The sequence below is a fragment of the Agelaius phoeniceus genome, assembly GCF_051311805.1.
Source record: "Agelaius phoeniceus isolate bAgePho1 chromosome W unlocalized genomic scaffold, bAgePho1.hap1 SUPER_W_unloc_1, whole genome shotgun sequence".
Taxonomy (NCBI): Eukaryota; Metazoa; Chordata; class Aves; order Passeriformes; family Icteridae; genus Agelaius; species Agelaius phoeniceus.
The window spans coordinates 10237951-10261863 of record NW_027509866.1 but is presented as its reverse complement, the minus strand read 5'-3'; the positions used below and the strand labels follow the sequence as shown (position 1 = coordinate 10261863).

Sequence of the window (23913 nt, the reverse complement as noted above, 5' to 3'; positions counted from 1 at the left end):
GATATTAAATCCACTTTCCACAGCAGACAGTCTCAGAGCAATGGAAAACACCTTCTGTGCCCAGCACAGCTCCCAAGGTCCCCCCAAACCCTCCCTGCCCCGATTCTGCCCAGATTTGCTCTTTGCACACACGAGTCACAGGCTGAAGTCAGGAGCTCCCTCCATGCCCAGAGGGAGGAAAAGAGAGAAAGGGGATGAAGAGCTCTCCTGTGCAGAGCCAAGGTCCAAGTGCAGCCCCTGCAGTGGGAACCACAACTCATCAGGTTTGTGTCCTTTGGGCTCAGGGACATGTGACACTCAGAGGCACAGAAAGGTTTCTTGCTGACAAACACAAATTGAACATTTGAACTGTTTAATAACCATCCCAGCTCTTCCCTCAGCTCTCTGGGATGTTCCAGCAGCATCTGAATGGTCTCTCATCCTCAAGGGTTTCTGTACAGGAACAGTTTTAGATAAAGACATAGGAAAAGGTATTTCTGTGATAGATAGAAACACAATTAGGATGTTGACTAAGATGATATTTTTTTGAATATCAGAAATATTAAAATATTCCCTGAAGTTTAAAGCAGGAACCCAATCAGTTGAGAGGCACTTGAATGACCAGAGAGCACCTGGAGGAAGAAATCTGGGACCAATGGGAAGGACAAAGATCCAGTGTGTCTAGTGAAGAGATATACACAGAGACGGCAATTTAAACAGGAGAGCTGGTAACACCTAAAGGAAAAGAGAGATGATATAATACACAGATTATTGGAGACTCAAGCAGAGGGGAAGATCAGTATTTCTTCTCCTGCCATGAGTACACTTCGAGGGAATTGCTGTTCCTGGTGAGAAAATTTTGCCATGACTTAAGAGTACTAAAATGACCCAGATAATGAAAATGTACTTGCATATTATAAAATTTACAAGCATTAAAACCTGTGCCCCTTTCCAGGTAGAAATCAGTTGTGTGCCCATGGACAGGCAGTGCAACTTGTGCCCTGAGGTGCCCAGCTGGGATTGGATCTCTCCCAGAGCACCTGAGGCAGAGCAGAGCACCTTGCAAGCTGCAGGTTCTTGACAGCCCCACAGGGCTCCTGTCCCATCAACATCTGCTCTGCTCCAGTCTGAAACAGGGCCCAGCATGGTGCTGGGATCATCAGAGAGCTGAGGTGTGTGCTGGAATTCAATGGCCTCCCCATCCCGCAGCAGCCCTGCATTTCCCTGCTGCAGCCTTGGTCTCCAGCCCAGCCATGGAGGCTCTTTGGGCTCTGGAGTGTTGCTGCAGCCCCCAAAGGCAGCTGAGCTCTGCCTTTGGCACAGTCAGGCCTGGCCAGCACAGGCCATGCTCAGCAATTGCTTGTGTGTGCCTGGCCTTGCTGTCAGCCCCGTGAGCGGCTGCGTGGCCCCTTTGTGGCCCTGTGCTGGCCCAGCCATGGTGGCCCAGCCCCTGTGCAGGCCCAGCCCAGGCCAGGAGCATTGCGGCTGGGAACGGCCCCTGTGCCGTGGTGCCCACAGCAGCCTTGGGGCTCTGTGCCCCATGGCCTCCCTGCTGGGCAGCCTCTGCCAGCTCCTGCAGAGCCCGTAGCACCTGTGGGGCTGCACAGACAGCCCTGCCCCGGGCTCTGCCGGCCTCTGGGCCAGCAGAGAGGCAGCCAGGGCTGGCCATGGCCGGGAACAGGCCCTGAGCCCCGCAGGAGGATGGAGCTGGGCCACAGCCAAACTCAGCCCAGGCCAAAGCTGGGCTCAGCAGCCAGGGCTGCCAACGCATGGGCACAGAGGCTGGCGCTGACAAATGTCCTGGGCCCCCTCCCTGCTCTGTCCATGCCACCAAGGGCACAGAGCAGCCTCCTCTCTGGGCCACTTGCCTGTTTGCAATGCCTTGCACAGGCGCTGGCCCTGCCCCACAAGGCCTGGCCTGAGTCCTGCCCCTGCACGCTCAGCCAGGCTGAGATGGACACTGATGGTTTCTGGGCCAGGCTCTCGGAGCCCAGCCCAGCTCCCTGCAAGCTCTGCCAGCTGCCCTGAGCTCTGGGCAGCACCAAGGGCCTCTCTGAGCCCAGCCCAGCCCAGCCGGCTCTGGCCCCACAGCTCTGCTCAGGTCAGGCTGCTCTGGGCACTGGCCCCACGGCCTCAGCCCCTGCCAAGGGCACAGCAGCAGCTGCAGCTGCCACAGGACTCAGCCCCAGCCATGGGGGAAGGTGCTTGGCCAAGGCCAAAGGAGGCTCCCTGGCTGCCCTGCTCCCCTGGGGCTGAGGTGCTGAGAGCTCTGCAGCCCCTGCTGCCATCCCATCTGCCCAGGGCAGCACAAGAGCCCCGGCCTTGGGGCCCTCAAGAGCTGCTCCTGCTCCAGGCCCAGGGCCCATGCCAAAGCTGGGGCAGCTACAAAGCTGTGCCCATTTCTGTTCATTGCTGCTCTGATGGGGATGGATCCTCAGTCACTTGGAGGCTGCTGATGAATTTTACTGCTCCAGAGACTTCTTCTTTCTTGAGCTCTTCAGTTCAGGAATTCAGTGAGAAGATCTCATAAACATTTGTTCAGAATACCTGAACAAGAAAAGGCCCTGGGGAATATTTCAAGTTTTCAGTTCTTAATGTGGTTAATTAGACAGATGACAGAAGTATATTCAAAGTGAATATACAATAATATAAAACAATGCTGAGAGTACAGTTTTGTTCAGTTAAGTTTTATTTTCCTGTTTATAGATTGATCTCAGCAATGTCCAATTGATACTGATCCCCAGCAGCTTTAAATGCAGTTTGAACAGATATGATAATCAAGACCCTTGATGGCTGACAATCAATCAGAATTTTTCCCCACCCCCTCCCCACCATTTCCCTCATCCAACCCCTGGCACTCCTATGGCTCAGGAATGGTGTGGCCAGCAGGAGCAGGGCAGGGATTCTTCCCATGTGCTGGGCACTGGCTGGGCAGCTCCTCGAGTGCTGTGTCCAGTTCTGGGCTCCCCAATTTAGGAAGGACATGGAGGGGCTGGAGCATGTCCAGAGAAGGGCAACAAGGCTGGGGAGGGGTCTGGAGCACAAGTCTTGTGAGGAGCAGTGGCTGAGGGAGCTGGGGTTGTTTATCCTGGAGAAGAGGAGGCTCAGGGGAGGCCTCATCACTCTCTACAACTCCCTGACAGGAGGATGCAGCCAGGTGGGGTCAGGCTCTTTTCCCAGGGAACAGTGACAGAACAAGAGGACACAGCCTTCAGCTGCACCAGGTAAAGTTTAGGCTGGACATTAGGAAATATTCTCCACACAAAGGGTGATTGGGCATTGGAAAGGGCTGCCCAGGGAGGTGGGTGAGTCACCATCCCTGGAGGTGTTTAAGGAAAGACTGGATGTGGCACTGAGTGCCATGGTCTGGGTGACAAGGTGGTGTTGGGTCCCAGGTTGGACTTGATGCTCTCCAAGGTCTTTTCCAGCCTGGTTGATTCTCTGATGATTGTGACACTGCAGGGCCCTGGGGAAGCAAGGGGCCATTGTGACACTGCAGGGCCTGGTGGCACTAAGAGGACCATGGTGACACTGTGTACGACATGGCAGCACAGAGCCAAGGGGCCATGGTGACACTGTGGGGCTGAATGGAAGCAAGGAGTCCATGGTGACAGTCTGGGTCCTGGTGGAACCACAGAGGCCACTGTGACCCTGCAGGGCCTTGTGGAACCATGCAGAGCATTGGGACAGAGCAGGACCTGGTTTCACGATGGGGCCATTGTGACCCTGCAGGCCCCCATGGAACCAAGGGGCCAGGGCTGCTCCTCAGGGACTCCTGCAATGAAGGAAACATGTTTGACACCGTGGTGGCTCTTGGGACCAAGAGGCCATTGTGCCACTGTGGAACCAAGGACAGCATTGCTGCACTGCCAGACCTCATGGAACCAAGGATCCATTGTGACACTGCAGGGCCAAAGGATCCAAGGGACTTTGTGACACCAAGGGGTCCCATGGAACCAAAGGGACATTGTGACACTTGGAGGCCTCATGGCATCATGGAGATCATTGGGACACTCTGGGGCCTCATGGAACCCTGGTGACACAAAGTTGTCTGGGAGTGTGGATCTGCTGGAGAGTAGCAGGGCTCTCCACAGGACAGGCTGGATCCAGGGCCCAAATCCAACAAGGTGAGGTTTAACAAGTCCCAGTTCCAGGTCCTGCACTTTGGCCACAACAACCCCTGCAGCACTACAGGCTGGGGACAGAGTGGCTGGAGAGCAGCCAGGCAGAAAGGGACCTGCAGGGACTGATGGACAGCAGGCTGGACATGAGGCAGCAGTGTGCCCAGGTGGCCAAGAAGGCCAATGGCTCCTCGCCTGGCTAAGGAATGGTGTGGTCAGCAGGAGCAGTGCAGGGATTCTTCCCCTGTGCTCAGCACTGGTTGGGCAGAAGTGCTGTGTCCAGTTCTGGGCCACCCAATTTAGGAAGGACATGGAGGGGCTGGAGCGTGGGGCTGGGGAGGGGTCTGGAACACAAGTCCTGTGAGGAGTGGCTGAGGGAACTGGGGTTGTTTATCCTGGAGAAGAGGAGGCTCAGGGGAGACAAGGCAATGTCAGGGCACAGGTTGAACTTGATGATCTCCAAGGTCTTTTCCAGCCTTCCTGATTTTGGGATTCTCTGAAACCACCCTTGGAGCAGCTGCAGGGTGAGCCCTGGGCCTCCTCTTCAGCAGCTCCAGCAGCCCAGGTCCCTCAGCTTCTCCTGGCAGCCCCAAAGCCCATCCTGTCAGTCCTGCAGAGCCTCTGCAGCTCCTCCTCATTGCCCAGAACTGGGAGCCCCAGAGCCAGACACAGCAGCCCAGATGTGCCCCCCTGGCCTGGGGTTCCTCTGGCAAGGGAGCAGCAGCAGGCACTGCAGGAGCCTGCAGACAATTCCTGCAGCACTTGTAGGATGATCCTGCTGCCCAAGGGACATTCCCATGGTGCCAAGTCAGGAACTTCAATGGGGAGTGGGGCCAGAGAGGAAAGGGCAACCAGGGATGGGCTGTTTGCAGGGGAGGGAACAGGGCTGGGCAAGAGGAAGTAATTTGGATTAGGAAAGTGGAAAGAAAGCAAAGGTGCAGCCAAGGAAATGGTCAGGGCAGTTTGTGGGTGGCTGCCAGGCAGCCCTGGCTCTGAGCAACAGCGTCTGCAGTGGCACAGGAAACTCCCAGCTGATGGGAACAAACTTTCTGGCTGAGTGCAGAGGCCAGGACAAAGCTGAGTGGTTTCCCTGGTGTCCCCAATCCCTTGTGGCCCCAGGGGCTGATGGCATTTGTGCTCCCTCAGGTTCATGTCCCCACAGCAACAGCATGGGGGTGCTGGCCCTGCTGTGTGCAATGCAAACAGGGGCTGCTGAGGCAGTGCTGCCGTGTCTGTGCCTGCAAGGATGGGGCACCTGTGTGAGCTGGGGGAGAGGCCAGGGCTGCAGAGGGGGGATGTTGTTGGCAGCTGCATGAGGACGCTCTGGGACGCTGCCCTGGGCTGTGCAGCGCACTGGGCATGGATCAGCCCCTGCTCTGCTGCTCCTTCCAGTCTGCCCCAGGGCCCTTGCAGAGCCCCAGCCATGCTGTTTGCCCCCAGCCTGCCCACGGCCAGCCTGGGGCTGCTCACGGGGGTTTCTGTGCTGCTGAGCATTGGCCTGGCCGTGTTCTTGAGAGAGCCTGGGCAAGGAGCCTGGAGCCCCCAGGGCCTGGCCTGAGGCGTCAGCGCTGCCCCAGCAGTGCCCATGGCCTGTCCCTGCTGCAGCCCCGGCACTGCCACCCCCAGGGCTGTGCCCGGCCCCGAGAGCACTCAGGCCCTGCAGCAACACCAGGGCCACCAGGGCAGCGGGGCAGGGCCACGGCAGCAGCACTGGCAACACCAAGTGCTGCTGCTGCTGCTGCTGCTGGGCACAGCTGCTGGGCCAGCACTGATCTGCCCCAGCTCTGCACACAGACATTGCTGCTGCAGCTCCACAGAAGGCAACAAAAGGGCAGAAAAGTTCGGCAGTTTTCTGAATCAAATTTTGTTGGGAGAGAGCATCATTTCATTTAAAGGCACCGAGAGTGCAGCCCCTCATTGACACAGTCTGTGTCCACAGGGAAGGTGGAGAGAAACAAAATGAGAAATGGTACAAACAATGACATTTATTTGTGGACAAGATTAAAAAATTATACAAAGGCAAAGAAACTCTAAAATGAACCCAAGAAGAAGTATCAAATATGACTTTTGTTACAAATGATTTGCAAACACTGGCCAGCAGTTTAGTGTTTCTGAAACCATCCAGTCATCAGTCTCCTCACTGCAGTCTTGAGCTCCTTGTTCCTCAGGCTGTAGATGAGGGGGTTCAGGGCTGGAGGCACCACCGAGTACAGAACTGACAGGGCCAGATCCAGGGATGGGGAGGACATGGAGGGAGGCTTCAGGTAGTAAAATATACCAGTGCTGAGGAACAGAGAGACCACGGCCAGGTGAGGGAGGCAGGTGGAAAAGGCTTTGTGCCGTCCCTGCTCAGAGGGGATCCTCAGCACAGCCCTGAAGATCTGCACATAGGAGAAAACAATGAACACAAAACAACACAATGAAAAAGTGGCAGTAACCACAAGAAGCCAAAGTTCTGCAAGGTATGATTTGGAGCAGGAGAGCTTGAGGATCTGTGGGATTTCACAGAAGAACTGGCCCAGGGCATTGCCACGGCACAGGGGCAGGGAAAATGTATTGGCCGTGTGCATGAGGGCATTGAGAAAGGCACTGGCCCAGGCAGCTGCTGCCATGTGGGCACAAGCTCTGCTGCCCAGGAGGGTCCCGTAGTGCAGGGGTTTGCAGATGGACACGTAGCGGTCGTAGCACATGACGGTCAGCAGATAAAACTCTGCTCCAATGAAGAACATAAAGAAAAAGAGCTGTGCAGCACATCCAGTGTAGGAGATGTTGCTGGTGTCCCAGAGGGAATTGTGCATGGCTTTGGGGACAGTGGTGCAGATGGAGCCCAGGTCAGTGAGGGCCAGGTTGAGCAGGAAGAGGAACATGGGCGTGTGCAGGTGGTGGCCGCAGGCTACGGCGCTGATGATGAGGCCGTTGCCCAGGAGGGCAGCCAGGGAGATGCCCAGCAAGAGGCAGAAGTGCAGGAGCTGCAGCTGCCGCGTGTCTGCCAATGCCAGCAGCAGGAAGTGCCTGATGGAGCTGCTGTTGGACATTTGCTGGGACTGGCCTTGGGGAGCTGTTCATGGAGAAAAGTCAGTGACAGGTTAGGAGGAACTTTTTCCAGCAAAAAGAGAGACTTTTCCCAGCAAAAACAAAGCCTTTTCCCATAGACCCTTCTTGTATAACCCTCTGACACCCTTTTGAATTTCCAGCAGATTTTCATTCAGCTCCAAGGGGGGATCCCTGGCTGGTGCTGGCTGAGTGGGACATCAGGTTCAGGGCAGCTACACACAGGGTTTTTATTATTCAGCTCTGCTGTGTAGATGTGGGAGGAGGACAGGGACCTGTCCTCGTGTTCCACTTGGAAACCTTGTTAATACAGACGGCCCTGTGAGCATGTGCACCCCCACTGCCAGAGAGCAGGAATGGTAAAATCTGTTTAAATCTTCTAGAGATTTTACAGCTCCTCTTCCCCCTCTCTTGCTATATTCAGATGTCAGTAACTCTCAGCATTTCTGCTGCCCTCAGGGAGAACAGAGTGAGTTCTCTGAAGCAAGGTGGTGAGTGGAGAGTGAGGGGAGGAGGTCTGTCTCCCAGTCCTGTTCCAGGATTCTCTGGGCTTTCATCATTCTTAGACATAGGATGATCATCCTCCCATGTTTCCTTTAAAAACCATCCTGACACTACTGAGAGCAGATGGATCCCCCACAGTCCACCAAATGTCCATTCCTTTCTCAAGGTCGCAGCCCCACATTTGTACCCAGGGAAACACAGGCCTCATTTCACCAACCCAGCAGCATTTTCCCATCCTAGAACTTCTGTGCCTCACCCTTGGGCTTTCAGATAACACAGAGATGTTACAGGACAGGATTGCATCATGGAGGGAAGCTCCCAGCTTGGACTGAAATCTCAGGGAGACTCCCAAGTATCCTTCTGATGGCATTGGCTGAAGGGAGATGCAGCCGCTTCCCTGGCTGCACTGACAGCATTGCCCAGAGCCGGGCCCTGGGGACAGCGTCACCCTGAGCCAGCTGTGCCCCTGCCAGAGCCCCCAGAGCCGGGCAGCTGCTCCCAGCCCTGTGCTCTGCAGAGGGAACTGGGCCCGGGGCTGCAGAGCTGCCCCACGGCTCTGCTGCAGCTCTGCCTGCACAGGAGGGGCTGCACGCCTTGGAGCCCCGGCCCTGAGGGCAGAGGCTTGGCTGGGGCACAGGAGGGAGGGGGCTTGTTCAGAGGGAGGGGCTGCACTGCAGGGGCTCCTGTGGGCATCTCTAAACTCTCCCTGCCACAGCATTGCTGGGGTTTGTTTTCTCCCATTGCCTGATCTTCTCTCTGCTTCCTGCAGATTTCCTTCCCGCAGGTGTTTCCCTGTGCCTGATCTCTCCCTGCCAGCACTCACAGAGCCCAAATCTCTGTGCACTCTTCTTGGCCCTACAGAACCCTGCCTGTTTGCAGGGCACTGGCTGGGGGCAGGTTCTGTTTGCAGCTTGGAGAAAGGACAGCTCAGACTGAGCCTGATGGCTCCAGCAAAGGTGATGCTGCTGCTGTCCATGGGCAGAGGGGCTGAAAGCACATTAGGGATCTCCTGTGAACCTACTGGTCACTTAAGCCAAAACTTTGGATGTCTCAGGCACTTTTCAAAATTAATACTTAATAATACATAAACCGCCCCACCACCCCCCCCCGCCATTCTCCAGTACTAGGAAACTGACAACAAAGTCTTAGGAAATGTTGTCATTTTTGTTAAAATCATTGACTTGGAAATATTCTATGACTGATGAGAACCCCTCAGCATGTCAGATCTTCAAGAGCATTTCACCTCCCCTGCACCAGAAATACCCAGAGTTGTACTCACAGGCTCTGCAGGCATTGGGATGTTCCAGCTTGAGGAGATGGCTCCAGGAGCTGCAGCTGCATTGTCCTGCAGCCAGAGGTTCCTGTGCCAAGGGCTGGCAGTGATTGTGCCCCAGGCACTTCTCAGCCCCTTCCCAGCCCTGACTGATTGAAGCTCTCTGTGCCTCTGGGCTGTGCCCGGGCTGGCTGCAGGCAGTGCCCCAGCCCTGCTGGGCTGGCACAAGAGCTGCTCCTCAAGAGAAATGTGCTTTTGAAGCTCTTCTTGGTGAGCAGGAGCTGCCTCTGTGCCAGGAGCCCAGCCCAGCTCAGCAGCACAGACACAGCACAAGGACTTTAATCAGCCTCTGGGGCTTTGTACTCAGGCCCTGAACATCAGTCCCTGAGAGGCAGCTGAAGAAACCTCTCCAGAACTCCAAGGCAGAATCCAACTCCAAACTTTCCTGGACTTTTAATGGGTCCCACTGAGGGACACGACTGAGCAAGTGTCCCCAGGCCCCAGGCAGAGCAGAGAACTGCAGGCAGTGATGACAGGTGGGGACAAAGAGAAGCCAAGTCTTGGTGCCCTGGGCCACAGCAGGGTCTGTGCCAGCAAGGGCTGGGAGGAGACACCTTGTGCTGAGGCCCTGGGGCCTCCTGGCACAGCCCCAGCCAGGCTGGGCACTGTCAGCCCCTTGTGCTGCCCTCAGCATCCCCCCCTAGCCCACATCCCAGTGGCCTCAAGGATCTGCTGCAAGGAGTCCCTGGGGAGCCTTGCTCAGCAATGGCCCTGGGGGCTCCTTCATGCTCCCTGCAGGGACTGCAGGTTTTTCAAAGGACTTTGGCTTTGGCTTTTGCCTTGGAGTCTCTGAGAGGTTTGTGCAATCATGGCCTCCAATTATCTGCTGTAATTAGTCCCTGGAGAGGCTTTGTCAGGAACAACACTCAGTGGGGATCAATTATGCTTCAGGGTACTTCAGTTATTTTAAGGTACTTGGTGTTTCCCTTTTGATACAGACTCTGTGAGAGGTTTGTGCAATCATGGCTCCAACTATCTACTTTAATGAGTCCCTGGAGAGCTTTGTACTGACACTCAGTGCTGCTCAGTAATGCTTTGAGATACTCAAATTTTTTAAGGTAGTTTGGAATTTCCTTTCCACATTGAGACTCTGAGATGTTTTTGGTCAATCCTGGCCTCCAATTCTCTCCTCCAAGGAGTCCATGAGGAGCCTCTGTTGGGCATGGACCTCACTGAGACCCATTCATGCTTTGAGACACTTTGGGTGTTTCTTCTGACTTTGACTTCTGGAAAGGTTTGTGCAATCTCCTCTCAGGCCCTGAGGTTCCAGACTCAGCTCCAAATGCACCACAGGGCTCATCAGGATGCAGCAAGTCCTGACAAACCATGGCTCTGCCTTGATTTCCCTCTGCTCTTATGCAGTTTATCAGGAACGTATCTGGAGTGATTTTGCTTTGCTAATTTGAGATTTCTCAGCCAATGCATCTATTAGTGCAGTGGGATCAGTGTTGGCTAATTACCATTGCACTCACTGGAATATATTTCCTCATTTCCTGCTGTGAGAAAGGATTAGGAGAAAGGCAAAGTATGCTTAAAATTTTAAAAGGGTATATAGAAAAGTTTATTACCAGTAAATAGAAGAAAGAATAATAAGAATCTGAACACTTCTCCTCTCCCTACAACCTTTTCTTTCTTCCTGACAATGCATGGAGACAAAACCTGAAAGTTTCAGTCAGTTTACACCATCTAGAACAGTCTTTCTTCAGTTCTCTTAGGGAGAGGAGTCTCTCTTTCATGCTATGGAGACTTCTCCATAAGAAAACAGTTCTCCCATGGCTCTCAATTCCCATGAAGAGCAGCTGCCCAGAAAATCTGCAATCGTGAAGTCCCTCCCATTTTTCATAGCTTTTCCCACAGCTGTTTTTATGGGCCATGTCAATGTATGGGGCATGAGTTTAAAGATGAGCTGTTCAAGAGCAAAGATTCTCTTCATCTATTTCTGAAATCATCTTCATCTCTGACAACAGAGATCTTCTTCTTCTTCTCTCCCTGATAGCACAGGATCTCATTACTCTTCTCTCTTTCTCTGTTTAAACTTCTCATGGGATCACAGCTACTTCAACATTTGCTTACTTTACCATGGAGGCCTTTGCTGAACAGGTCATCTCCCATATTTTCAATTAGTTATAGGGAAAAAGAGAGTCTGATGTATCAATTACATCCTTCCCCATAGCTTTACAAGAGGATTTCAGCCCCAAGATCAAGGCATCTCCTCATCCCTCCCATCTGGGGCTCAACTTCCCCTTCAGTGACCTGGGTGTCTTCATGTTGCCCCTCTGTGTGCCTGCACTTTGTCCTTTTCTCTCACTGGAGGGAGGCTGGAAGCACTGAAAGAGTTCATATCTCACCCGGGGCCTGCAGATGGTTCCGTGCCCCCGGCCGGGCTCGGTGCTTGCGGCCGGAGCTGTTTTACGATGGAGGTTTCTGCAGCGGCTGCGCTGGGGCTGTGTCAGGATGGGCCGCGCTGGGGCTGTGTCAGGATGGGCCGCGCTGGGGCAGGGCCAGGATCTCAGCAGCCAGGCCAGAGCACAGCAGCAGCACGGCCGGGGGCCGATGGCTTCTCCTGCCCCTGCCCGGGGCTTGCGGCTGAAGCCCAAGGGTGGCAGAATCTTGGCCGAGCCGGCCCGGCCCGGGGCTGCTCCTGGGGCCCGGCGGATCCTGGCTGGGCCCGGGCTGGCGGCGGGGCAGGGCTCAGCAGGGCCCAGATGTTCCCAACTGCAGCCATGGCCCGGCCCGGCCTCGGCCCCGCGGCCTCCCCTGCCCTGCCCGGCAGCCGATGGGGCCTGGCGGGGTCCCTGGGAAGGGGCCCGGCCCCACGGCAGGAGCCGCCCGGCCCGGCCTGGCTGAGACGGGGCCGGGTCAGCCTTGTTACCTCTGTGCCAGCCAGAAGGGAAAGAGACCCTCCCAGGCTTTCCCATCTTTAACATGTGTCTTCACAGAGGCGTGTACAGTTTCCTTAGTGGTTTAACAGATTGTCAGATCTCAAAGCTAATTACTGATTGGTTTTTTGTCAGACATGGAGGAAACTGCTAGCAGCTTCTCTAAGAACATCACTTCCATGATGCAAAACCACCACAACAGCCCAGAGCACAGAGCTCCTTTGTCCATATGTAGTAGTCATGTGCCCAAGTCCTCAAAAACACTTCTTGGGAGATCTCTGGGCCCTTTCCAAGGTTTTTTCAACTGAAAGCATTCAACTCAGAGTCTAAGAAAATCACCAGCAGACATGGCCAGCCTGACATGTCTGTCCTTGCTACTGTTGTCTGGGAGCAATTTTTGGATATATGGAATTTGGGAGGCCAAATTCTAATTTTGGCCATGGACCCTGGACATGAAGGTTGGTTCTTTTCCGTAGGAAGGAAGGAACAGACCCCCAGTGTTTGCCAGGCAGACGAGAGTGACCACCAGAGGACAAGGCCAGCCAGAAGTGGCAGGTTTTTTTCTGAGAGAAACCCTTGCAGATAGGAAAATTTTTAGAGAGAATACCAATTTTGGCAATGGACATTTAAAAAGAGGGAGGGTTCTTTTCTATAGCAAGGAAAGCACAGAGCCCCAGGGCTACAGGAGCTGATGAGAGGCAGCCCTTGACATCAAAACATCAGCCAGACCTGTCAGGGGACCCCTGGGAGGCCAAGCCAGACAGGCCTGTTCCATGTTCCCTCAGTTCCATGGGGCCCCACAGTGTCCCAATGGTCCCTTGCTTCCCTGAGGCCCTGAGGTGTCATAATGCCCCCTTGGTGACACCAGGCCCTGAAGGGTCCCAATGGTCTCCATGGTTCCATCAGGCCCCACAGAGCCATAATGGTCTCTGGGTTCCATGAAGCCCCGTGGTGTCACCATGGCCCCTTGGTTCCATGGGCTCCAGTGGTGCCACAATGATCCCCTTGCTTCCATGAGGTTCCCACAGTGTCCCAGTGATCTCCATGGGAAGGAAAGAACCCAGCCCCAGTGTTGCAGGGGCAGCCACCAGAGGCCAAGGCCAGCCAGGCTTGATGGTACTGGCAGATTGTGCCTGGGAGTAACCCTTGGATATACAGAATTTTGGAGGTGGAATCCCAATTTCAGACATGGACACCTGGAGGATAAGGATGGTTGTTTTCCATTGGAAAGAAACCACGGAACACTGATTCAACAGTGACATTTGGGGATCTATGGGGAGCATTGGGGATCGTTTCTGCACCTCGTGACCCAACAGGAGCTTCTCTAATAAATGTTCCCTGAAGCTCCCACTGTGCCCATCACAGGAACCCATGTGAGTGTCTGGGACATCCCAGCTCTCTGGCAGCCTGGGGACTCCTGGGATGTCACCATGGAATGGCTGTGACTGCCTCTGACCACAGGGCTCTTTACCATCCTAGAAAGCCCTGGGAGGTCTCCATGGAGCCCCTGTCTCTGCCTGTGACATTCCAGCTTTGGAACAGCCTGGAGATTCTTGGAAAGTCCCCATGGAACCCTTCTGAGGGCCTATGACAAATCTGATCCTTAGCAGGCAAGCATCACCAGTCCACTGTTGCTATGGGCAGTCCCTTGGCAGCTCCATGGAGACCCCATACTGGGGTGGTTGCCATGGCCACCAGGGCTGGCACCAGCTGGGATGCTCGGTTTCCACGGGCCGGGCTTCAGCAATGGGATTCCCCAATTTCCTGCTCCTGCTAAAACCGCGCTGCCCTCGCTGCCCTCCCGCCTCCCGTGGAAAGCACAAAAGGCAAAGATCCCGGGCTGGGATAAGAACAATTTATTGGGAACTGCAAGGAGATAAAGAACAAAAAGGAACAAAAACAATATTGATAACAGAAGGGATAAGTAAAACTATTTACAGAGAAAACTACAACATCAACAACTAGTTCTTCCTGGCAATGTATTTCCTCCTGTCTGGAAAGGACACCCTTCTCCTCAGGGAGAGAGAGAGAGAGAGTCCCTTTCCTGCCCCTGGCAATGACCTGAGGTGGGACTGAATGTAATGACAGGGCCATGGCCAGACCCTCATGTTCTCCAATCCCACATCATGTCATTGCCAGGGGCAGGAAAAGGGACAGGTGTCTTCCCAGCATGGATCACAGGGAACATGGATCACCAGAACTCTGACCAACGTGGGGTCTCCAATGGGGGATTAAGCTGGAGCAGTGCATTAAACTCTTCCTGCAGTTGGGGCATGTGCAGGGCTTCTTTTACTGGTGGCTCCGTTGGTGTCTGGTCAAGTGAGAGCTGCTGGTGAAGCTCTTCCCACACTGGGGACACTCGTAGGGCCTCTCCCCAGTGTGGATGCGCCGGTGGGTGACGAGGGTGGAGTTGTGCTTGAAGCCCTTCCCGCAGTCGGGGCAGAGGAAGGGCCTCTCATCCGTGTGAATGCGCTGGTGCTGGAGGAGCTGAGAGCTGGTGTGAAACCTCTTCCCACACTCGGGGCACTGGTAGGGCCTCTCCCCTGTGTGGATCATTTGGTGGATGATCATTTGGGTCTTCCTACTAAAGGTCATCCCACATTCCCCGCAGTTGTATGGCCTTTCCCCAGTGTGGATCCTCTGGTGGCAGATCAACAGAGACTTCTGCCTAAAGCTCTTCCCACATTCCCCACACTCATGGGGCCGTTCCCTGGTGTGGGTCTTCTGGTGGGAGATCAGGTTAGAGTTCTGGCTGAAGCTCATCCCACATTCCCCACACTTGTAGGGCTTCTCCCCGGTGTGGATCCGCTGGTGCCTGATGAGGTGGGAGTTGCGCTTGAAGCCCATCCCACAGTCAGGGCAGCGGAAGGGCCTCTCATCCGTGTGAATCCGCTCATGCAGGAGGAGATCAGAGCTGGTCTGAAACCTCTTCTGACACTGGGGACACTCGTAGGGCCTCTCCCTCTCCCCAGCGTGGATGTGCTGGTGGGTGATGAGGGTGGAGTTGCGCTTGAAGCCCTTCCCACAGTCAGGGCAGTGGAAGGGCCTCTCCTCAGTGTGAATCTGCTGGTGCTGGGGGAGACTGGAGCTGGTCTGAAACCTCTTCTGACACTGGGGACACTCGTAGGGCCTCTCCCCAGTGTGGATGCATTGGTGGGTGATGAGGGCAGAGCTGCAGCTGAAGCCCTTCCCACATTCCCCACACTCGTAGGGCCATTCCCCAGTGTGGATCATCTGGTGGCGGATCAGGGTGCTGCTCTGCCTGAAGCTCTTCCCACACTCCAAGCACTTGTGTGCCTTCTCCCCATCATGAAGCTGCCCATGGACCACCAGCTCTGAGCTCTGGCTGAAGCTCTGTCCACCTTCCTGGCTCAGGGTGGGTCTTTCCTCCTCAGAGCACCCTGGGCTGGGTTTGGAGCCCCTCCTCCTGTGGGATCTCTGGGGATTTTCCTCCCCATTGGATTCCTGTGCCCTGGAGTCACGCAAAATGGCCTCTTCCATGAGTTTCTGCTGTGGGGATTTCTCCTCTCTGGTCTCCATGCTCAGATCCTTCCCGGGGGGAGGAAGGACAAGGAGAGGATGGGATTTGCCTCCGTGCCAGAGGGAAGGGGAAGGAGATCCCCCCAGTGCATCCCCGGCAGGACGGGGTTGGCAGCAGGGTTGTCCTGCAGCCGGGGGCTGTGCTGGGCTGGGAGATGGAGCAGGAGAGAGGGGGAAAGGGGCACTGACTTCCTCCTCACCTGCCTGCGTGTCCCGGGCCTCCTTCCTCTTCCTTGCAGCCTCCTCCTCCATCTGGCAAAGGTTTGGGGATGTGAAATCCTGTTTGGGGAGGAAAGCAAGGGATGAGCGCATTGAATTTTTACTGGTTTGAAGACAAACCTGGGGGAGAGTCTAAACCAGGATTACAATTTAATAAGAAAAGAAGATCAAGGCAATGATACAGAAACACTGCCTTAAACTGACAGAGTCAGGATATAACCCGACACCCAGCTGGTCAGGGTGGTGGCAGCAGTCCCATTAAATGGTGGCTGCAGTCCTGTTGGAGTGATGAACGTGATTCTGTCCAAGCAGTGATCCTGTAGAAGGGTCTGGTCTTCCTCTGAAGGTCCAGTGGTGGTTCTGGAGCTCTTGTCCTCTGGGAATCCAGTAGGCAAGCTGCTCCAGGTGTTGCAAGGCTCAGCTTATATGCAGGTAGGAATGCTTGGATCCTCCCCCTGGGCGGAGCATCCCACAATGGGATGATGGAATTTTATCAGTCCTGCAGTGACACTCAATGGCCCATTCACAGAAGATATCTCCCCTGGAGGGCGTTATCAGGGCTGAGTCATGGAAGAGATCAAGAACACTGCCCCACCTGTTTATAGCAGTTGATGAAGATGGGGATTGAAAACATGCATTTGGTTCCATCTTACATTGCAGCCTGAAACAGTGGGAGAATCCCTGCTCAGGGGGTGAACACCACCCCCCTTACCCAAACTGGCTCAGGTGTAAAACCCCCACCCCAGGAAGGCCACACACACAGGGGACAATGTCACACTTGCCCTGCCCCAGGGGAGGTCTCTGTCCCTGTCACTCTGTGGCTGTCCCCCCTTTTCTCTTTCACAGGCCGGGGGCTTTGCCAAATCTAAGAATAATTTTTTTTCTCTTTCCCTGTCACCTTTGTGACATCTACACAGAGCTTTCCCTTCCTTTTCATAATCTTTTCATAAAAGAGGTATCGCAATGTATTGGGCCGAATTTCCACTTTTCTTATATTGGAACCTGCCAGCAGCTGAGCTGGAGCTGTGCAGGACCAATGGATTTTGGAATTGCCACAAAATTGCTTCTACTGTGAGTTTTGGGATTTGTTTGCGTTTTCCCCACAAGTGACTTGTGGGAAGAGCAATTGGGTCTGGGGCTAGATGAGTCTGGGACTAGGATGTGATTTAATACAGAACTGTGAGTGTGTCTAAACATGGAGTGAGATTGAGACCAGGATCAGGGTCAGGTTTGGGTCTGAGCTCACCCAGAGCAGGACAGGAGGGGATGTCACTGTGGGAAGGTTTGGGGAAAATACTGATTTGGGGAGAAACAAGGTGTGAATGCCTTGGGTTGGGGATTCCTCTTGCCCAAGTCCATCTCTAGAAGTCACCTGATGTCCATAATAACCTCCAAAAATCAAGAGTGTATAAAAAAAGTGCCACCAGGAGTGCCCCATTTCCAGTCTCATCCCTCTGGGGTTCTGGTGGTCCCCTGTCTCTGGGCTGTTGGGGATCCCATGGGTCCTGGGGATCCCCCCTCTCCAGAGTCCTGCTAAGGGATGCAGGTGGATTTTGGGGTCCCAAGGTCCCCCTCTCCAGCCTCCCCCCAATCCAGCCACTTGGGGTTCCCCCTTCTTTCCACCACCCTGTCCTGCTTTAGGGCAATTTTGGGAGAAAACTCCCGAAAGGGGTTTCCTCTAGAATGCAGATTCAGCAGCCCTACCCTCAGCCAGTTCGGGAAAATATTTCCTTGCGAAAAGTGAAAAAAACACTTTATTTAACAGGCAAAGCATTCACCAACACAAAAATTGAACAATATTAAGCAATAAAACCTCCTGCTGCTGGAAAATAGGTGACAAACTCCGGAAGTCCCTCCTTGGGCTGGGGCTTGGCTCACTCAGTGTCTTATCAGTCTCTTATCAGTCTCTTATCAGTCTCTTATCAGTCCCCCTGTATTGGAAATGCCACGGCCCAGGCTCAGCCAGGTGGGCCACAGGTGGGAGCTGCCGGTGGTGTTCTGGGTGTTCAGTCCAGAGCAGGTTTTAACAGAAGCAAAGAAACAGAAAAACCACAGTCCAGGGAACTTCTCTGCCTCAGAGAGCTAAACACTAACTAAAAGCAAAGGAGAGCTCTGTCCCACCCTCTGTCCATCCAGGAGCCGGAATGTGGAGGAGTGAGTGCAGTGCCTGAAAACAAACTGCAGCTTCTTCCTCCTCCCCTTGGCTCTCAGAACCAGCCTTAAAGGTGCAGAACTCATTTCTGGGCTAAACGGGCCGATGGGGCACGAGCATCATGAAGTCACCCCAGGACGCGCCCCTTGTCAGGGTCAGGGGGTCCCGTCCCCGCCTCATCTCCGGGCTGCCGGGGGTGCCCCAGCTCCGGTATCGCCCCTTCCCCTCTCCCCGCCCCGGGGGTCCCCCGTTCCACAGCCCCGCCTCTCACGGGGATCCCCAAAACCAATGTCCCGCCCCGTCAGTACCGGGCCATCCCCACGTGGACCCCCCGGGACCCTCCCGAGGGGCGATCGTGGCTCCTCTGCCCCCGAAAAAGTTCCTCTTAGGGAGCCCGGAGATATCCGGGGCTCGAGTCCGGGATCTGCCGGCTCCGAACACTCTCCAAAAAAATCCTCCTGGAGACCCCTGGCTGGAGCCGGGGCGAGCTCGGCCTCGCCCTCACCTGCGGCTCGGGGCTGGGGCGATGCTCCCGGGGCAGGGGCTGCTGCAGGCTCAGCGTGCGGGCGCTGCGAGCGCCGGGATTCTCCCGCTCCCGCTCCTGCTCCTCCTCTCCCTCCTCTTCCTCCCGCATTTCCTCCGCTGCCAGCCCGGACCCCCCTTTCCCACCCCTCTGCCCCGCGGCCCCGCGGCCCCGGCTGCTGGGTGGGGGAGCCCCCGATCGGCCCCAGGGCTGGGCAGGGGGCTCGGGGACCCCCCCGGGGCGGATCCGTGCCCCCGGCCCGAGCCCCAAACTCCGCTCCGGGGCCGCTGGGCTCTGCGGGTCCGCCTGGCAACCGGTGAGTCATCGGCGAGAAAAGCTCTGGTTGGCTGGAAATTGTTCAGCGCCTCCTCTGATTGGCTGGAATTGTGAAAGGCGCTGAGCCCTGCGGGTGTCCCCGGGAGCTGCGGAGGCCGGGCCGGAGCCTTTTCCTCTTTCTTTCTCCCCCTCTGAGAACTCTTTCCTATTTCTTTCTTTCTCTGAGATCTCTTCCCGATTTCTTTCTCTCCCTCTCTCCTCCCATTTCTTGTTCAGTTCAATCCAAGTTCGAGCAGATCCACAGGTTGCGTTCCCACGCTCTCATTCGCACCTTCCCTGGGGCAGAGGCGTCTCTCCCTCGCGAAATCGTAACCCATGGGCAGGGTCCCTTCCACCGCAGTCGTTCCAGGATTCTGTCAGTGACTCGCTTTCCTTCTTTCCTCTACTTCCAGCTGGGAATGTGATGGAAAATGTCGGAAAGCCACCTTTGCCGTGTGCTCTGGGAGCCCACAGAGCTGCTGGACCTTGTCCCCTGGCCCTGCACAGCTCCTTGGGAGGCACGGCAGGAGCAGCACCCTGGGAACCTCGGGAATGCCCCTCTGGGATCCATGGCACACACTGCCAGGGGCGGGAATTCCAGTTCCCAGACAGGAAAAGATGTTCCTGCCCTGGAAGGCAAAGCTCTCAAAAAGGAGCCAAAAGCCAAGTGGAGCAAGATCTTACAGTGACATTTCACTGCAAGCCTTCATAACTTCACCCATGGTTGTTGTAGCTCCTGGATTGGGAATTAAATCAGGGCAGGGTCTTTGGTGGGAGCTGCCCTGGGTCAAGGGAGACACTGAGAGAGAAACAGAGCAGGCAAAGAGAGGCAGGAGAGAAAGCGGGACACAAAAACAATCAGCTGAGAAGGTGGCACTCTGAAAACAGACCAGAACTGACTGAAAAGGAATATGACAGAAAGAAACAATTTTGCCCCTTTTATTTCCTATCAAAATACAATTTCTTCCCCTTCTCACAAACCTCCTCCCAGTGTAATTCAGCAGGGCTGTCAGAAAGTTTTTCATTCTGGGTGGATGTTCCAGGCTGCAGCCACAAGCAAACAGGGAATGGGGATTCTCCTGCTCCTGGGGAGTTTGACATCCTCAGCTGAGGAGAGGAGGAGGCACCACAAGAAAAGGGCAGCTGGGCTTCATCCTCCCACAGGAAAGAGAGGGGAGAAATCTCTCATCCTGTCTGCAGCTGCTCCCAAAGGGATGTGAGGGCTGATCCCAGAGCCCCAAGGGTCACATTTAGGGCTGCCCTCAGGGAAGGCTCACCTGGTATTGAGGGGCAGCGTGGGAGCACCTGGATCTTGGGGCACCCAGCTGCCCCCCATGTTTGGAGGTGCCTGAGGAGGGCTGGGACAATGCCAGAGACATCCTGCAGTGACATCCCCCCTGTCCCGCTCTGGGTGAGCTCAGTCCCAAACCTGACCCTGATCCTGGTCTCAATCTCACTCCATGTTCAAACACACTCACAGTTCTGTATTTAATCTCATCCCAGTGCCAGACTCGTCTAGCCCCAGACCCAATCCCAACCCCAGCCCTAAAGCCAATCCCATGTCTAGCCTTAACCCCAATCCCAGCTCTAATCCAAATCTCAGCCCCAACTCCAAGCCTCCAAGCCCAGCCCCAATTCCAGCCCCTTCCTAAATCCTCAGCCCCAAACCAAATCCCAGGTTCAGCCCTTCTGGGGCTTTGGGGGTGTCTCTGTCCCTGTGACCCCGATGATGTTTGGGTGGAGTCCCAGCAGGGCTGAGAGGGACAGAGACCTCCCCGGCCTCGCCAGGGGTGAGAAGGTGGCAGAGCCCCCCCAGCCCCGAGCAGCCTCAGCGGTGAGAGGGACACAGAGCCCCTGGTGCCCAGCCCTGCACAGGCATTGCCTGAGGCCAGAGGGATGGAGACCCCCCGAGCATCCCCCAGGGCCAGGGGACAGAGAGCCCCGAGCATCCCCTGGGCTGAGAGGGACAGAGACTGCCCCGAGCACCCCCTGGCACAGGGGAGAGAGGGAGGGAGACCCCCCAGGCATTCCCTGGGGTGAGAATGATGGAGACCCCTGGGGAATGGCCTGGGGTGACAGGGACAGGGACACCCCTGGGGAATGGCCTGGGGTGACAGGGACAGGGACGCCCCTGGGGAATGGCCTGGGGTGACAGGGAAAGGGACAACCCTCCCAAGCCCCTCCCAAGCATCCCCCAGTGTAAGAGGGTCAGTGACCCCTTGACCATCCCCAGGGCACTGGACAAAGTAAAGTTTTTTCTTGACAGAAATCAAACTTAATCCTACAGAAAATGCCTTGAATTTGCTCTTCCCACAAGTCACTTGTGGTGAAAACACAAACAAATCCCAAAATTCAGTAAACTCAGAGTAGAAGCAATTTTGTGGCAATTCCAAAATCCATTGGCCCTGCACAGCTCCAGCTCTGCTGCTGGCAGGTTCCAATATAAGAAAAGTGGAAATTTGGCCCAATACATTGCGATACCTCTTTTCTGAAAAGATTATGAAAAGGTAGGGAAAGCTCTGTGTAGATGTCACAAAGGTGACAGGGACAAAAGAAAAATTATATTTAGATTTGGCAAAGCCCCCGGCCTGTGAAAGAGAAAAGGGGGGACAGCCACGGACTGAGAGGGACAGAGACCTCCCCTGGGGCAGGGCAAGTGTGACATTGTCCCCTGTGTGTGTGGCCTTCCCAGCATGGGGGTTTTACACCTGAGCCAGTTTGGGTAAGGGGGGTGGTGTTCACCCCCTGAGCAGGGATTCCTCCACTGTTTCAGGTTGCAGTGTAAGATGGAACCAAATGCATGTTTTCAATGCCCATCTTCATCAACTGCTAGAAACAGGTGGGGCAGTGTTCTTGATCTCTTCCATGACTCAGCCCTGATAACGCCCTCCAGGGGAGAGATCTTCTGGGAATGGGCCATTGAGTGTCACTGCAGGACTGATCAAATTCCATCCTCCCATTGTGGGATGCTCCGCCCAGGGGCAGGATCCAAGCATTCCTACCTGGATATAAGCTGAGCCTTGCAACACCAGGAGCAGCTTGCCTACTGGATTCCCAGAGGACAAGAGCTCCAGAACCACCCCTGGACCTTCAAAGGAAGACCAGACCCTTCTACAGGATCACTGCTTGGACGGAATCACGTTCATCACTCCAACAGGACTTCAGCCACCATTTAATGGGACTGCTGCCACCAGCCTGAGTAGCAACAGGGTGTCAGGTTATATCCTGACTCTGTCAGTTTAAGGCAGTGATTCTGTATCATTGCCTTGATCTTCATTTTCTTATTAAATTGTAATTCTGGCTTAGACTCTCCCCCAGGTTTCCCTTAAATCCTGTAAAAAGACAATGTGTGCACCCTTTGTTTGGTTCCCAAAACAGGATTTCCCATTCCCAAACCTTGACTGGATGGAGGAGGAGGCTGCGAGAAACAGAAGGGAGCCATGGGATACCCAGGCAGGTGAGGAGGATGTCAGTGCCCCTTTCCCCCTCTCTCCTGCTCCATCTCCCAGCCCAGCACGGCCCCTGGCTGCAGGACAACCCTGCTGCCAACCCCGTCCTGCTGGGGATGCACTGGGGGGATCTCCTTCCCCTTCCCTGTGGCATGGAGACAAATCCCATCCTCTCCTTGTCCTTCCTCCCCCAGGGAAGGAGCTGAGGATGGAGACCATGGAGGAAAAATCTCCATGGCAGACCCTTGTGGAAGTGGCAGTTTTGAGTGACTCCACAGTGCAGAATTCCAATGGGGAGGAAAATCCCCACAAATCCCCCATGAGAATGGGCTCCGAACTCAGCCCAGTTTGCTCTGAGGAGGAAAGACCCACCCTGAGCCAGGAAGGTGGACAGAGCTTCAGCCAGAGCTCAGAGCTGATGGTCCTGGAGCAGCTTCATGATGGGGAGAAGCCCCACAAGTGCTTGGAGTGTGGCAAGAGCTTCAGCAAGAGTAACCACCTGATCCGCCACCAGATGATCCACACCGGGGAATGGCCCTGTGAGTGTGGGGAGTGTGGGAAGGGCTTCAGCTGCAGCTCTGCCCTCATCATCCACCAACGCATCCACACTGGAGAGAAGCCCTACGAGTGTCCCCAGTGTCAGAAGAGGTTTAGGACCAGCTCCAATCTCTACAAGCACAAGCGAATTCACTCAGAGGAGAGGCCCTTCCTCTGCCCTGACTGTGGGAAGGGCTTCAAGCGCAACTCCCTCCTCATCAGGCACCAGCGCATCCACACTGGGGAGAGGCCCTACGCATGCCCTACATGTGGGAAGAGATTCCAGACCAGCTCCAATCTCTACCTGCATGAGCGCATTCACATGGATGAGAGGCCCTTCCGCTGCTCTGATTGTGGGAAGGACTTCAAGAAAAAATTCACCCTCATCAGGCACCAGCGCATCCATATTGGGGAGAGGCCCGATGAGTTCTCCACATCATGGGAAGAGCTCGTGCATGAGCTTTCACTTGATCAGACACCAATGGAGTCGCCAGTAAGGGAAGTTCTGCGAGTGCCCCAGCTGCAGGAAAAGCTTCATGCACCACTCCAGCTTCTTTCCCCATTGGGGGTCCCATGTTGGGAAGAGCCCTGGGGATCCATTTTCCCTGTGATCCACGGTAGGAAGACACCAGTCCCTTTTCCTGCCCCTGCCAATGACCTGATGTGGGATGGAAGAACATGCGGGTCTGGCTATGGCTGTGACATTACATTCACTCCCACCTCAGGTCATTGCCAGTGGCAGGAAAGGGACTCTCTCTCTCTCTCCCTCCTGACAAAACGGGTGCCCTTTCCAGGCAGGGGAAAATTGTAGCCGGGAAGAGACAGTCAGTTGTGTTGTAGTTTTCCCTTTTTCTTGTCACTTGTGTTATCAGTATTGTTTCTGCTCCTTTTTGTTCCGTATCCCGTTGCTGTTCCCAATAAATTGTTCTTATCCCAGCCCAGGATCTTTGCCTTTTGTGCTTTCCATGGGAGGCGGGAGGGCAGCGAGGGCAGTGCAGTTTTAGCAGGAGCAGGAAATTGGGGAATCCCATTGCTGAAGCCCGGCCCGTGGAAACCGAGCATCCCAGCTGGTGGCAGCCCTGGTGGCCATGGCAGCAGCCTTGGGAGCGGGTCCCTGGCTGGGGCTGTGGGAACCTCTTCCCTCTGGTGCCCAGGGACAGGAGTGGAGGGAGCGGCTGCAGCTGAGTCGGGGCAGGCTCAGGTTGGATGTCAGGAAAAGGTTTTTGCCCAGAGGCTGCTGGGGCCCTGGCCAGGCTCCCCAGGGCAGGGTCCCAGCTCCAGGACTCTCTGAGCTGCAGCAGCGTTTGGCCA

The 23913-nt window shown here is 55.2% G+C and overlaps 1 protein-coding gene across 1 annotated transcript; it reads right to left on the bottom strand.

The window, feature by feature from the left end:
* Positions 1–6202: 6202 nt before the first annotated feature.
* LOC143692504 (olfactory receptor 14A16-like) lies at positions 6203–7135 on the bottom strand. Its single transcript, XM_077172739.1, has one exon. The coding sequence runs from the start codon at positions 7133–7135 to the stop codon at positions 6203–6205; it is 933 nt and encodes a 310-aa protein (XP_077028854.1).
* Positions 7136–23913: the final 16778 nt, after the last annotated feature.